We start from the raw sequence: 16,875 nt of genomic DNA on the forward strand, positions 1-16,875 counted from the left end.
ACAAAGCTCTATACGATCTGGGGATGCTTCCACTCAAATTTGGGCTTTCCTGGCCTAATAGTTTTGAGAAAAAGATTTTTAAAGATTTTCTCTATATATAAAAATTTATCTCCCATTGTGGCCCCGCCCTCCCCCAGGGACCATAATTTGAATAAACTTGAATCTACATTATCTGAGGATGGTCACACGCCAATTTGAGCTTTCTTGGCCAAATAGTTTTTAAAAGAATTTTTTTTAAAGATTTTCTCTATATATTCCTGTATAAAAATTTATCCCCCAATTGTGGCCCCACCCTACTCCCGGGGACTATGATTTGAATAAACTTGAATCTACACTACCTGAGGATGCTTCCATTTTAAGGTCAGATGACACGTTCCTCAATTTTAGATAACTTTTTCCAGGAATTTGTTAATGGTTTACTACTACATTTGTACTTCGACAAGCTTTCTTGCAAAAAATTAGGGTACCTTACCAGGCATTTCTGCAAAATACTAGAGTATGCAATTTCCTATATAATCTTCTTGAAAATATACTTGAATTGCTGATATAAAAATAAATACATCTACAGCACAGCAAAATTCACTACATTAGAACTTTATCTCCGCCGGGGCGGGGCTTTGAACTCACGACCTCTAGAACCTATACACTTCTGGCAGGGTGCGGCCACGGTTCTAACCACTCGACCATCTAGACACATAACCAAACCCAAGTAAATTTTGATCATTTTTAAAGTAATTATAAAATGAATATTTTTTATTGGAACTCTTTATTACGAGGAGATACACAAAAGATTCTCGAGGAACATGTCGTCTGACCTTAATTTGAGCTTTTCTGGCCTAATAGTTTTTAAAAAGAAGATTTTTAAAGATTTTCTCTATATATTCCTATGTAAAACTTGATCCCCCAATTATGGCCCCACCCTACCCCCTGGGACCATGATTTGAACAAACTTGAATCTACACTATCTGAGGATGCTTCCACTCAAATTTGAGCTTTTCTGGCCTAATAGTTTTTGAGAAGAAGATTTTTAAAGATTTTCTCTATATATTACTATGTAAAACTTGATCCTCCTCTTGTGTTCCCTCCCTACCCCCAGGGACCATGATTTGAACAAACTTGAATCTACACTACCTGAGGATGCCTCCACACAAGTTTGAGCTTTTCAGGCCAAAGAGTTTTTGAGAAGATTTTTGAAAAATACCAACAAATTTTCAATAATTCTCAATTATCTCCCCTTTAAAAAGGGCGTGGCCCTTCATTTGAACAAACTTGAATCCCCTTCACCTAGTGGTGCTTTGTGCCAAGTTTCGTTGAAATCTGCCCAGTGGTTCTTCAGAAGAAGATGAAAATCTGAAAAGTTTACAACAACGACGACGACAGACAACAGACAAATTGTGATCAGAAAGCTCACTTGAGCCTTTGGATCAGGTGAGCTAAAAAAAGAAATGCATGTAATAAATCAAATACTAGATAACTTTATTATCAATATATCACAAAATACAAATGTAAAATACAAATGTACAGAATCCTAGTAATCTTTAGGTAAGTTATTATTATATTACCATGAAAACAAAAATTATATACATGTGTAGAACCATTTTAACAAGACCCTGGACTTTCAGTGGGGCGTAACTATCTATTCCTTGTGTCAAAACACTGTCAAGTTAAAAATGATGCAGTTTCAAGTGAAATATTCACCAATTGCGTAGTCTTAGCACAAAAGCCAGACAAATCATGTTGATTTCAAAGAGCCATGGTTGAATGGCCAGCAATGAAATAGACAGGCCTATGTCAGATTGCTGTTACATCTACCCAAAGTTCAAGCTCTTGTTAAAATGGTTCTAAACAGTTCCAAATGTGCTGTTGTTCAGAGCATTGGCAGATTAAAAATAGGAACAAAAAATCAGCATATATATCTATATATAAGTTACAAAAGTCTTCCTTTTTTATTCCTACCTATTGCCTACATGCAATACTTTGTAAATCACAAAATCACACGTCACTAAAATAACTTATTAAAATATATATACATGTACATCTATAAAGAATTATTATTATGCATGTACAAAAACTGTAAATGTTATTGATGGACAAGGACAAAAAAAGATCTGGTCCAGATTATATCATTTTTTAATTGTTGATTTTTTAAAAATGTTTTTTGTATTTTGTTTTTCTCTGGATTTAACCCCACCCCTCCTTTATTGTTTTTTTATTTATCGAATTTTTGGGGGTGAATGGGTTATAATAACACTAAATTTGGTGCTACACACGCAAGACATGAATGTTCAATGATTCCTATTCAGTGACTCAATTAAAAGGCAAGGCATATATATAATAGATATACAATATTAGATATTCTACCATGGATAAAAGGAAACATAATTTACTATTATAAAGACATCACAAACCAGGAGACAGCTATGCAGATTCCGGACTGTGGCTTAAGATTAATGATCACATAAAAACCTGTAATGCCAAAATACAAATATATAAAGTTTTAAAACAAGTTTGTTTTACTTAAATTGGACGATATGATGTATATCCACTATTGATCAATATAAAGTCATCTAAAATCAGCAAATTTTTAATGAATCAGATATTTTAAAACATAAAGATTAGTAATACACCGTACCAACTACATGTATGTCTGATTGGTAATTTTATTTATTTATCTTAATAGTTGTACATATTCTAATCAATAGTATACACAGCAACAAAATCCTAAAAATACTTATATGTACCGGTACAAGAAAATGTAGAGAATTCTTATCATCCTCTGAACACAATAAGAATTAAATGTTTATCAGATCTATAGAAAAAAATATTAATAGAAACAATGACGACTTTATAATGTATAAAAAATTGAATTGTATATAACTTAATATTATGCGTATTGCAGAACGATTGCTATTCAATGAACAAATTTTGTTTAGAACAGGAATGTAAGATTCACACAGAATATCACAATTCTGTATGTACATGTAGGAAATTAATGGGAAAAGCATATGGGACTTCACACAGAATATCACAGTTTAGTATATACACGTAAGAAATTAATGGAAAAGGCAAGAGAAACTTCACACAGAACATCACAATTCTGTATGTACATGTAGGAAATTAATGGGAAAAGCATGTGGGACTTCACACAGAATATCACAATTCAGAATATTTACTGTTGCAAATATGCTTCCTTAGATGAACGTATAGAATGGAGAAAATGTTAAATTCTGTGTGAACTTTTTAATTACTTCACATTGATTACCGCTCGCGCTTATCACGTGACCGTTGCTTTACTGTAATCGTAAAAACACTGTTATATTAATGATTCTAAACGATTTGCCTTTCTCAAATGTATTAAACAGCAACGTTACAAAGAATATGAACTTGGTTGGTATATATTCAATTTTCTACAGGATTTGATCACATGACCGACTTTCTCAAATAAACAGTCAGATAGAAACCTGAGGGGTAAAACATGTGAGATTCACATAGCATACCTAGTATCACAATTTGGAATGTACTGCACATGTTGAAAAAAAAACACATTATAGGAATATGTTTGGTAGCAAAGCATACTTTAACCTTGAATTTTTAGAAACCCCCCCCCCCAAAAAAAAGAAACCTTTCTTGTTTTACAAAAATAGGTTTATATATTAATGTCAATAATTTTTGAGGTTTTCCATTTTGATGACCCATGCCCACTGACAAGGCATCTTATTCACAGGTAAGATTGGTAGTTCGATGATCAAGATTTTGTTCCTGTAGAGGGACCATTTCAGAGGAGTTTCGACCCCTATCATAGAGATTCTGGTTTTAGTGGTTGTGACAGGTGCCCCTAGGATGATCTGGTTGTTCTCCGGCCAAAATGTTAGGATGGCATAGACAGCCTTTTCTTGTGGCCTGATGGTGTACCTACAATATAAACACCAAAAATATAGTTGTCATGAAAGCACAACAATGTCACTTACCAGTACTTTTTTGTGCTATAGGTAGGTAAAACTTTAAAATTCATTTCCTCAGTGCCCATAAAACCATGAAATTATTACACTACATGGATAATGATATTTTTTACTGATAATTTTAAGGTTTAAATATTAATATTCTAATTGGCATCATCAAAGGTTTACACTTTTACTGTACATGTCAGAATCATTGAACACATTAAATCATAAAATATAAATATAAGTGGTGGAAAATGAAAATCACTTTTTCTCATGGAGGTACATATAAATCTCTAATCCCTTATGCTTATCTTTACACTAATAAAGTCTTGAAATATTTTAATGTTCTATATCAGAATCTCAAATAAAGGCATCATAATTGATCTTTTATACATACCATACTCCTTGGAAAGTTATATTATCTGTGTGTTGGGACCAGGGCTGCGTCTCATAGATGGCTTCTCCATTGACCTTGAGCCATTGACCCATTTGTTTGAGCCGCTCCTCAAAAACAGGGATGATAACTCCGTCAGCCGTGGGACCCACATTGATCAGGATGTTACCTCCTTTACTTTGAACAAATAAAAAAAAAAGGTAAATAAATAGAGTGATGTTTATATATGACAGAATAAGAGAATAAAGCATGTCATAATACATGATATTGGAAGAACTTTAAAAAAATCATTTATTAGCATTTAAAAGTGGTAAAAATGATAAATCTTTATTATTCTTTTGTTTTACATAATAAATCTTCTTGTTTTGTAAAGCAATTCAAATTCTATATCGCTTATGAAGGCATGTAAACAGTTTATGTTAAAAGGAATTAAATATTGGAATGAAGGGCAACACAAAAGTACAGGTAACAATACTATTATTAGCAGTATACCGTAATGATTCTAATGTGCATGTATTTATAGTAAAGTTACAGTAAGAGTGTTAAAAATGTGCAAATAAAAATGTGCAAATACAAATTTTACAAATCTAAATGATTACAGGTAGAATAAAAATAAAAATTCATCTTTTATCTCTATACTAGTAATCGTAATGCAGTATTTAATACACATTAATTTCATAATTTGATATGTTAATTCTCTAATTAACAAAGAGAGAATACATAAATTTTCCCAGTGATCTATATCCGCAGACCATGCACTTAATACATGTACTACCTCACAGTTTCTGCTATTTTGGCCAACAATTCTTCAATGGACATCACATCTTCAATCTGGATCTTTCTCCTGTGGGTCCATGCTCTCTTGTCTACTGTCATACAGTTCTCCCATTTATGTTTTATTATCTTTCCTGTGTATAAGAGCATATTTAAATTTTTACAGGAATAAAAGGGGAATACTGAAGCATCATTACATGTATTTTACACAAAGAATTAGTTTCCACATACTGTAAAAGTCGTTATTTACGCGTGGGGGAAATTGACATTTTTAGTTACGCTGTAAGCTTAAAACTGTGTAAAATACCCCGGCGCATATGGTAAAAAAACCAAAACTTTTGTGTGGTAAATGACACATCCACGTATTTAATACCCATGCGTATTGTTTGACTCTAAAAAATGTGTACTTTACAAGCAGCGTAAATAACCACTTTTTCAATAAAATCATGAGAAGCACGCCTCAGTGGTTTTAAAATTTCACTGTTATTTTTCTTACAATTATGACAATTATAACTCTACGAAATTAAAACAAAAGTTCGGCTATTTCTCCAAATTTGATATCAAATAACAGAATGGCTACATTAAAAATACACAAATAAAATAAAGAATCTACAGTATTTTGAAAAATATCATTTTGTTTTGAATAAGAACATGATATATTGTAAAACCATAAGTTAAAAATAACTTGTTTTGTTCTGGGTTTTTTTCTTCTTTTCATTGTTATGTTTCTAGCCACAGCAAAAATATGTCTGGCCATGATAACAAACAAGTTCTTGGCTATACTTAATATGCAGGTGTAAACAGATTTTCGTAGATGTTCTTACCTGGCATATACCTGTCATTACAGTTCCAGAATCCTCCATGGTGACATCTGGCATCCTTACCCCACCTGTCATTCACAACCACTGTATCCTTCACGGGACTGAAATGAAATGGTGGAAAGCCATCAGTTATTTTTAAAATAACAGCATCAAAATATGCCTCCAAAATGCAATCCAAAGTGGCAAATTAAATATGAAATATTCCAATAACTATTACAGTATTATTATAATACCTGTGATAGTTTAGCCAGCATAATCATATGCATATTACCATGACCTTTTACCTGTATAATTAGAGGGTATATATAATTACCTTTCATTATACAGCCAGGCCAGAAACTCAGTGGCATTCCAGTAGGTACTGTCTTCATTCCAGTCTCCATCAGACCACACGACATCAGGCTTGTATCTGTTGACCAGTTCATACAGCTCTGGTAGAGCCTTGTTCTAAAGAAAACAAGTTCAAATTAAACAAAAAATTATTTCCTTATAAATTTCAAAGTTCTATACAGAGTACTGTACTTTTGAAAACATTTTTGGGAATTAATTTTTGTGCATTTAATGAAAATCAGTTTTAAGGATACATAAATTTGTGGACAATGACATCCAATCAATACTACTGGTATGTGTTATTAGAAATTGCGCTTCAATAAACATTGAGTTCTGGGAATCAACTCGACAACGATCTATAATAACTGGTTTTTGAAGAATGTTGATAAATACACAGTATACTGTAATTTTTTGTTGTTGATATGTTAATATTTACTGCTCTTAAAATGGAAATACAGTCAATCAACATTATTCCGAACTAGATGGGACTGTTTAAAAAAAAACTCGAGATATTAGGGAATTCGAGGGTAAAATACTTAAAAAATACTTAAAAAATCACTGCAACATGAATACCTTCTTCCCATGATATTTTTTGAAGAGACATCCTTTCAGTTGATGTCTTTTTCTTACCCATGATAGAGTAAATTGATCAAAGGTCTTTTGACTCTTACCCTGACATAGTTCTGTGTGGTGTAATTGTTGGCCACATCCTGGAGATACAGCGGGTTGTAGAACTCAAACAGAGAATGGTACACTCCAAAGTGGATGTCTGTCCTGTTTCTTATGGAATCAGCAAGGGGACCTTTTGTAAAAGATAATTATTTAAAAAAATGCCAACTGATGAAGCCATCGCCGCAAGCCATGGGTTTTTGAAATAGAATTGACACAAAGCCTGTGTCTTGTGACGATGTGATGAAGCCAGCTGAAAGAGTTTTTAGACGTCAAGTTGTTGTATGTGTACCCTAAGTTAGGTCTCTCTAGCTAACAGTGATGATTCTCCCTTTTTAAAAAGTTTTTTTTAGCCCAGCTATACTGAAGATTAGTGGGTAAGCATTCTTTGAAAGATCAAGTCGTTTTCTACAGTAAAAATTTGTTTTGTCTTGTTCTATAATGTAGCTCTGCCAACGGATAAAACTGGCCATGTGATTGCCCTCTAGATCCTGTAGATGTTTGTTACTGACTGTCCATGTGTCCGGTTGATAAGTATCACTTCACCTCCCCCGATAAGTATCACTTCACCTTCCCCGATAAGTATCACTTCATTTTGCCTTCTGTGGACTTTACCATAACCAACCCAACAAATTTTCATAGAAAGTCATTAACAAACTTAATAAGTACTTTTGTTCGTGAAATGCCTGTAACATGTTTAATAACTATCAGTATGGAACCTACCGACAAGGTCTCTGTGTGGTCCGACATCATAGGCATTCCAGTTCCAGGAGGCAGCAGAGGGCCAGAGAGTGAAGCCCTCATGGTGCTTGGTTACCAATACTACATATCTACGCATAAAATAACATGTCAATAGTACGGTAAATAAGCATAAACCAATATCTTACCTCCTTTAATAAAGAAAAACTCCAAATATCTCAGCTTTTTTAATGTTTTCCTATATCTTTATATATAGATCTCTTCTTCTCAAGAAGTTTACGATTGTATAAAAATGGCCAGGACCATTGAACCTAATTCTTAAGTTATTGATCTGAACAATAACAGTATAGTCACTTGAGACCACTTAGGTATATTCCATGTACACGGTCATTACAAGGGACATTTCCCTTAATTTGAGTATTATGACTTCATTTTAAGAGCAATGCAAAAACTTAAAAATTATTTGTTTTATTTTATTTAAATGTCAATGACATCCAAACAACAGCTGAACAATTAAAGGCAGTTGGTAAGATATATTTGATGCATAGTTTGTAAAAATTGTAGCTCTCCTAGTACGGTTCATATGTGGCCAGTAAATTCCATTACAGATCGAGTGAATGCTTTGCTAATGCTAACCACATATTAAACATATTCTGTAAATAACAAACCATGTTACAAAAGAATGTATGTTGACAAGATGTACTGAGAGAGAGAGAGAGAGAGAGAGAGATGAAATCTTACTTGGCTCCTGATGCCTCAAAGACATCTGCCCATTTATCAGGATCATAGAAAGTGGCGTGGAATTGCGGAGCAAAATCTGCGTAAGTAAAGCCAGGAGGATAATTATCTTTCATAAACTTCAGCACGGCGGGGTCTTTTGCAGTTTTCCATTCATACCAAAACCAAGCGTTTTCGAAAGCTGGTACAGAAAAAACACCCCAGTGAAGAAAGATTCCTATTTTGGACTTGTCATACCAGTCGGGCAGTGGCCTAGAATCTATTGATTTCCAGTTTGGTTCATATTTCACTGATAATGCCAAACAAATTGAAGCAAAAATGAAGACCAGCTTAGCATCTTCCTTCATTGTCACAAGATTTATGTTATACAATACAATACGGAGTTACGGGACTTGTGGTAAAACGAAAGTAAGCTTCTGCAGTGACTGTGCCATCGCCATGATTATGTCAACGACCCTTAGAACACTTCCTAGATCCTTGTGCACCGATAATAAAATATAATTTTTTTTTATCAATTAATGCTCAATCATGTACATTGACCCTGGCGCGTACGCCGCAAATGCATTAAAAACACCCTTGTAAAGAGAGAGAGAGGGAGAGAGAGAGAGAGGGGGGTATTTTTATAATTATTTGGAAAAAAAATTACCATCCAACACTATAGTACCTGTTTCCACGGACACTTGAAGTTGTTGTAAATATATGTGCATCCAGAAACATAATGTTATGTATGTCTCTAGCTGCTGCTTGTATAGGCTATACTTTTTTATACATGCACATACAGGGTGTCCCAAAACATATGTTACACTTTTAATCATCAATAACTTTATTAGATTAAAAGCAATACAATATATTTACAATAACTTCAACGGCCCGCGCCTGTTTCAAATTATTCTCTGTCTTATTTTGTTCCGATTCAAATCTATTCAGCAAATCTGTGTAATCAAAATCAATCTTTTATTAACAAAAAAAATAATAAACCATCCAAAATTTATGAGAATAAAAATGCAATAAAAAAAAGTGCAGTTAAAGCTGCTTGGTCCGATTTTTTTGTAATTACAGTATCAAATTTTTTTTCATACAAATCATCTATCCTTGAAAGTTATGGACTTTCTCCTATTTACACCAGCAGAATCAGTCTCCTTTCAAAGTTAGAAATATTCAAAGTAAATAAAAATAATTTCTCTTTGGGCAAACGAAAAAACAAACCAAAATGCATCACGGGAATGTTTAGAAAAGGAAACCGCTTGGTTTCGTCCCCCGAATGATTGGGGTTATTCAACCCGCATGCTATGCATCGATTGTAAAGAAAGCAGACTTTGGAAATATTAGCGAACAAAAGGTACACATGTTTATTTGTAATTTGTCTGATCATTTCCGAATCGACCTTTATTTAAAGCGATGTCAAATTGGTAATACAACCATACCCGTCTCGTCGTCAGGGGTTAAATTTAACATGAGGCGAAATAACGCGGTACCTTTTAACGTCGTTTGTTTTGTTAGCAAATTTTGTACGTATTTTTCTTCATTGAAATTTGGCATAATTGACGGGTATAACTACTGCAATGTCTATTATTATACATATACTAAGCATAGCCATCGTTTAAAAGCGTGCATAAAATTTGATATAAAATCGGACCAAGCAGCTTTAATTATTGGTAAGTGAAAGGGAACTATAACTTAAGGGAAGTAACGTTAGCTATTCTAACAAAATATATAAGTTGCTAAAAGGATTGTGGACGACTTCACATGATTTTCAGTAAAATATCCGCTCACGATGTAAAACAAAATTAAACTGCGTTGGACCAAATAAATAATAATTGATTGTATAAATATTTTCTTTAACTTACGAGGGTAGTTTGTAAGGTGTTTAAAACACAGGAACAATGAGAAGCATTAAAATGACGCTGCGAAAAGTTTGCAGTTGCGCCGGTGTAACGAAGAATTTTGACCCGGGTTGAAAATTGACCCGGGGTTCATTTTTCCACGTTGAATATTGAGACCAAAGTTGTTGAATAAAGACCCTAATCCGTTGAAAATTGACCCGCAACGTGGAATTTTGATCATGAAACCGGTTCAAAATTCAACAGCAAAGAAGCACAAATGAACGAACCAATGTTTATAACTTGAGTTTATCTAATTAAAAAGTATCAATTTTTACATATTTATTCTGTAGATATACCTGTTTACATCATTCAACGGAGGGGGGGGGGGGGGTGTTAAAAATGAGACTTAAATGATTATGTTTTGAATTTACAATTAATTCCTTCAAATATTTTTAAAAATAACTATTTTATTCATATTAAACTTTTCGCATATACTTGATGTTGTGTGTGATATCTATATATTTAAAAAAGTATGTTTTTAAAAAAATATTTGTATACATGGTTACACGTTAAACTATTCAATTCAGAAAAAAACTCTTTTTTTTAAATCACTGGAGAAGTGTACACATATAAATAATTTAAAAATTACAATACGTCATATTGTTTAATTTTGGTTTTACATTCACCCAATAAATTGAAACTTTGATATTGCTCATTGTATATTTTCTGAGTGGATGAAAATACAAAATTAACAGTATATCATGTTGATATTTTTGTGTTTGCACCCACTCAGTTTGTTAAAATTTTGTATTCACACCCATCCAGCCAATAACAGTTTACAAAATGATGATACGCTAACATGTACTCTTTCGTGAACAATGCTGTAGTAACTATATATCTTGGAAACCGATATTTTTTAGTGGTGTTTTATTTGTTCCGTTATAGGATAACTTCTGATGTAACTAAATATCATCAAATCGCTAATTTTTCTAGGCATAAACAATTCTACTTCATGGAATCTGTAGCAAGTTAGCAACCTAATTTTTGTACAGGATGACAATAAAATAATTTGGCTTTAATTGTTTCTAAATTGCTTTGATCACAAATATTTGAAATAAATTTACTAACAGGGATTGTTTTCGTCCATAAATAGGTAAATTACACTTTTGGAATAGAAATACTTTGTACAAGATTATACAACAGCGTTGGAGTAGATGGTTGACCTTCCTATCACAGGCACCTACATTGTTAACTTAAACGTGTTTTATTGAACGGAATGTTCAAATTATTGAATGGATTGGATAACAGATAAGCCTATGTTAACCCTCATTCTGTTATTGGCCCAGTTGTTCCGGGGATTAAAATGTAAAAAAGTTTACAGAAAGACAGACAGACGGACGGGCGGTCGCCGGACTAAATGTGATCAGAATAACTCACTTGAGCTTTCAGCTCAGGTGAGCTTAAAGCTAATTCGACCAAAGATTATTTGCATGTTCAGTTGGAAAATATGATTGAATTAAATCTAACATATCTTGTGGTGCTAAACCATTTATAATCGTGTAGAATTTTTAAATTAGCTTATAATGTTTATCTCTTCGAGATTGTAAGGTTTCCAAATTAAGCTCACTATATAAAATGATTTTAGAAGAATTAAATCTGATCCCTGTCACTGTCCTGGTTGCTTTAATTTGTACATGTTTAAGCAATTCGGAGTTTTTTGATACAGCTGCTCAACACAACATCACCACATTCCAATCTAGGTCTGATAAAAGCCGAATTTTAACAAGTGTTTATCTATCAATTGTATTCTTGCGTAATCTTAATATATTCAACTTTTGCATGCCTTTACATATATACCATTTATATAATTAGATCAACCATCCTCCGACTGTATTATATAGATGCAAACCTACTTTTTAAAATTATTTAACATTTTTGCTGTAGACGGTATATGTTTTTAATTTTAAGAAAATATATTACGTCAGTTGCCCGTGTTTCTAATTTAAAGGTAAATAATGGAATTAAAAACTCAAAATAATAGAAATAAATTGCTTTTGCAAAAAGAACTATGATTCTGCATATACAGAAAATTGGCGCTTCAATAAAGTTAATCTGGCAAGTTTATGGAAAATTATTGTTAAGTCGTAAAAAAAAAATAAACACATATGTAAATGTGTTTATGATGTATATGAATTGCCTGAAAAGTAGCGATAAGGCCATCATTAAAAATATCTGTGTTTCCCCTAACCCGACCCTAAATTTCGGAGTTGGGTAGGTAGGTACGTAGGTAAAAAAAAAATTTCTGCCAGGGCACAATATGAAATACATTATTATTTAAAAATAAAAAAATTAATAAGTTTTTTTAATTGATTACAAAACTAAAAAAATATGACCAGTTATAAAACAAATTGTTATACTTGTACTGATGGAATGTAAAACAAATTTAATGTCAAATTCACAATTTGATATTGTTCATCTTAAATTTAAACATGTTTGATTCAATGACTACATGTGCATGAATACATTCATTACTAAGTATCATTTGTATGTTGTTGTACATGTAAGCATATATTCAAATATCATTTTAATAATCATGATGTATCTACTTTAAAGTATCGATTCATTTTTTTTCTTTCAAAATTTGGTTTATAAAATGTCTAAAAGTATATTAAAACAATAATTTGATAAACTTTAGGTAGTGTAATAAATGTAAATATTTGTGAAGTCATATTTAATGATTCTACAATAATACGTTACAAAAAATCACTACACTTGCAGAGAATGTCAAAAAGTATTCTTGCCCGACGTCGACTCGCCTGTTTCATTCCGAAGCAAATGGTCATCTTCTTAGCTTTATTTACATAGTATTATAATAATAAATGGATATCATATTTTCAGTCTCACAATTAAATGATTAATCGGACATATCAACCTAAAAAGAAATCAGCCACGTCCGCATACGTATCGGAGTGTATGAATTTTTTTTAAATGAAACTTTCCAATATGTGCAAGATTGTACTTTTAAACCGTGTAGAGTAAGTTACAGTTCAGATCAAAACTCTGATGTTGGGGTCAATTCTCAACAGGATCAATTTTCAACGTGTCGTGGTCATCAGAGTTTAGAAAAATCTTTCTCATAACGTTGAAAAATGACCCCGGGTATAAATTTCACGATTTTGGTCTCAATTTTCAACGTTGGAAAATGACCCCCCGGGTCAATATTCAACGTTGAAAAATGACCCCCGGGTCAATTTTCAACCCGGGTCAATATTCTTCGTTACACCGGGTCACCAGACGAAGGCAAGTTGATCCGCTAACCAGGAATGATCTAATCATGCCATGGACAAGAAACTTTTCATATTGATAAACTCTATCCTGATTTACGTTTTGGTGAAATTTCAAGGGTTTATCTTTTTTCCAAAAAGAATAAGAGAAAATGTCTCAATAATTTCCGAACAACCCATAAATTAGGTCAGAGAATTGAGTATATTACCAATACAGGGAATTAAAAAATTATCATCTTAATGTTTCCTTACAACATTTACAATTAATACCATATATGCACTAAAGAACTACAAAATTTTCTCCGATAATAACGATACTATAGTATTTACTTTATTGTATATCATCTCACACCGAGAAACTTTTCTTTCAGTGCTACGTATTTGCTAAAGAAAAAGGGATGCAGCATAATTTCTTAATTTGAGATATCCAAGACAATGTGTACTACATGTATAGTATTGATATATGTCGTTCATATCGACGATTCACTAACTTTGATATCAAACTTTGAGGTCAAATGCATATCTGTTTTTATCTGTGTTGAGCATTTTATACATTTCACCATCGTTTAACACCATAATTATGAAGACTTTGATTTCGCATATTTTAATGTCTAATTAGACATTTCACAATTGAGTTTTCCATTCTTTACGTCATTATCGTCGATATCGTTTTGCATATGCACCCAGCTGAAGCTATTTTAAAGCCATCTCTCATTTTGTACTTGGCATTTCTTTATATATTATTTTAATAATCGTGAAATACCATAATTTATACGTCATTATACACTACTGCTGTTTTGCCTTGGCGTCGATACCGACGATAATGTATCGTATAGATATCGCTTTTCCTATGTTCACAACCTCTCCAGTTTTCCTTATAGCACTCCACTCCGCCTGATTTCAACTGATGATCAAAAGAATTGCATTATACATGTAAAGAAATTTGTAATTCTAAGAAACAGTTTCATAAAACATACAATGGAAACTACATTTCTAACCAAACTTAAATAAACATATATCTCAGCCCAATCTGCATTGAATTTTAAAGAATTAAGAATTTAAAAAAACCCACTAGAAAATCTTGAGCATTTAGAACTCTAAGAACTAGCTCATCTAAATATTCGATGCATAGGAACCCATTAGGCCACATGGCTCACCTAAACAACTTCATACGAAGTCAATTGATAGCATGGATCTAAATACTTTAGCTTGCTTTCTTATATACATGCACTTTACAAGTCATGTTACTTCTTGGTTACCAAGAAATTTCTAGATACGTATCTCTGCACGTAAAAATCGATCCCATTCTAAATAGGAGGTTGGTGGGTCCATTATTCAACCCACCCCTACACAATTTTTAAATGCTAAATTCTCCCCTTTTCCTAAATAGTGGCATATCTACTCTTTATACAAGCTTGCTTTCATATTAAAAGGACTCGATATTCCTGGCCATTTTTAGAGGGAATGGATCTCCTTTTGAAGAAGAGCTCTTTATAAATATAGGAAAATACCGAAATTTACATGTAAAATACATGTATACAGATTTTTTTCTTGACTAAATAATAGTGAATACGTAGATAACAAATCATATCTTATATTTTAAGGTAGATATGATGGTTAACCATCCAGCTCCCCTCACTTGCAAAATAATAAACTTTTTTATTTCTAAAAAAACCCATATAGGTAATCACAGATTACAAAGCTCACCGAGACGAGACATTACCCTTATGAGACTTCACCTTATGAGACCACCTTTATCATATTAAATGAAAATCATACTTAATGATCTTGGATATTCATGGATTCTGTTTTGACACAATATCGTATATCATCTGTTAAAAAATTGTATGATAAGCATATGTTCATATGTTAATCAATACAATAATATAAAATTAAATATTGCATCCTATCATATTTACAACATATATCATATAAAACATTATTATGCCTTCTGTCAGTTTGTCACTATACATTCAATACTCATCTATTTTCACATAGTATCAAAGGATTTATATAGCGAAAGCATACTATGCCGAAATAGAGCACGGCAAATATTTTCAACGAAAATCTTTCAAGCGCCGACAGCGGGATTCGAACTCACGACGCTAAAATCATTCAAGCTTGAGGCCCAACGCGTTACCGCTACGCTAAATCAGCCGGTATTATAACTAACGGTATTTATGTAATAGGGTGCATTTTATGATAATTACATTCATGCATATTATTCATATTTCATCATCATCATCCTACATTCCATATTTTACATGTATATATTTAGAAACAGACTAATATCCCTATAACTCCCTGTCTTTTATGCATCTATCAAGTAATCATTACTTAATTACCTTTTCTAGTGGTTTCTAATATTTTATAGCCTTAAGTCATTTCACCTGTATGGTCACTTACATACATGTGGACAAGATCAGGTGGTTTACTTAGCCAATAGTATGTTTTTATGATTTTTTCCCGCTTTAACTGAGTAGCCTTTGTGACAGACCAAGGCTAGTATTCCTAGGAGTAAGACCTAATTTCTTCAAGAGACGATTTCACTTATTTATTTATTTCATTAACATATTTGAAGCAGTCATTTATAGTAAGTGTTCTATTTTTTGGTATTCTTGAACTTTAATAAATAATTTAATAGATGATAATGATATTTTCTATTAATTGGTACATTTGGCTAATTCTACTTGTTTGAGGTTATAATACCTTATTTATGAAAGAATGTATTTTATAAATTATCCCAGTAATTCATAGTTCTGATATCTAAGCTATAGTATCTCATTTCTAATATATGTGAAAGGTTAGTTATTGTTACCATATTTAATACTTGTAGTTAAAGAGTACCATTCTCAGAGTAATCAGGATTGTGCATGAAACCTTGTTCCATAAACAGGTGATCGTTGCAAAGTTATATTTTTATATTTATTTTATGTATCTTGATAAAATGTAATCTACAAAGGAGTTACATTGAAAGTATATGTTTTTATTTAATTAAATATTGATATTGATAAAGATGTAGAGCATATTTCTATATTTTTGTAAATTGTGTTCAAGGGCAGTAACTCTTCTTGACACTGAAATTATGATCAGAGTTATCCTTCTTTACAAATAGTTTGATTAGTGAACTCTGAGCATTAATGTATTTCATGAATATGTATTTGAATATGGTTGTATATTTTTATGCTGAAACTTATGTAAACATTGATCCTTTTTATGCTGATATCTATGAATTATATTACAGGGTTTAAATCCTTTATCCGAATAAATGATGAAGAACCCTTAAAGTGGATTTGTTTATTTCTTGGGACAACCCACTATCACATTTGGCGCCCACGTTGCATTCGGATACCAAGGAGATGGGGACCACACATGAAGCTGACTGATGTCTACAGATTCTTA

General features: G+C 32.3%; 1 protein-coding gene across 1 annotated transcript; it reads right to left on the reverse strand.

Moving 5' to 3' along the window:
* Window positions 1–2,536: 2,536 nt before the first annotated feature.
* LOC105322552 (alpha-L-fucosidase) lies at window positions 2,537–8,768 on the reverse strand. Its single transcript, XM_011421322.4, has 8 exons — window positions 8,370–8,768; window positions 7,653–7,759; window positions 6,932–7,062; window positions 6,244–6,377; window positions 5,934–6,031; window positions 5,111–5,243; window positions 4,339–4,512; window positions 2,537–3,912 (listed from the first exon to the last, which is right to left on the reverse strand). The coding sequence occupies exons 1-8, from the start codon at window positions 8,711–8,713 to the stop codon at window positions 3,660–3,662; spliced, it is 1,374 nt and encodes a 457-aa protein (XP_011419624.3). The 5' UTR covers window positions 8,714–8,768; the 3' UTR covers window positions 2,537–3,659.
* Between the last annotated feature and the right edge of the window lie 8,107 nt (window positions 8,769–16,875).

The sequence above is a fragment of the Magallana gigas genome, chromosome 7 (genome assembly GCF_963853765.1).
Source record: "Magallana gigas chromosome 7, xbMagGiga1.1, whole genome shotgun sequence".
Taxonomy (NCBI): Eukaryota; Metazoa; Mollusca; class Bivalvia; order Ostreida; family Ostreidae; genus Magallana; species Magallana gigas.

Bases quoted from the DNA above. Each gene is read 5' to 3' on its own strand.
- LOC105322552 (XM_011421322.4), bottom strand. From the start codon at position 8,713: ATGAAGGAAGATGCTAAGCTGGTCTTCATTTTTGCTTCAATTTGTTTG. The intron at 7,063-7,652 runs GTAGGTTCCATA...CTTTTACAAAAG, and splicing joins ACCACACAGAGACCTTGTCG to GTCCCCTTGCTGATTCCATA. The intron at 4,513-5,110 runs GTAGTACATGTA...ATTTGTTCAAAG, and splicing joins AAAATAGCAGAAACTGTGAG to TAAAGGAGGTAACATCCTGA.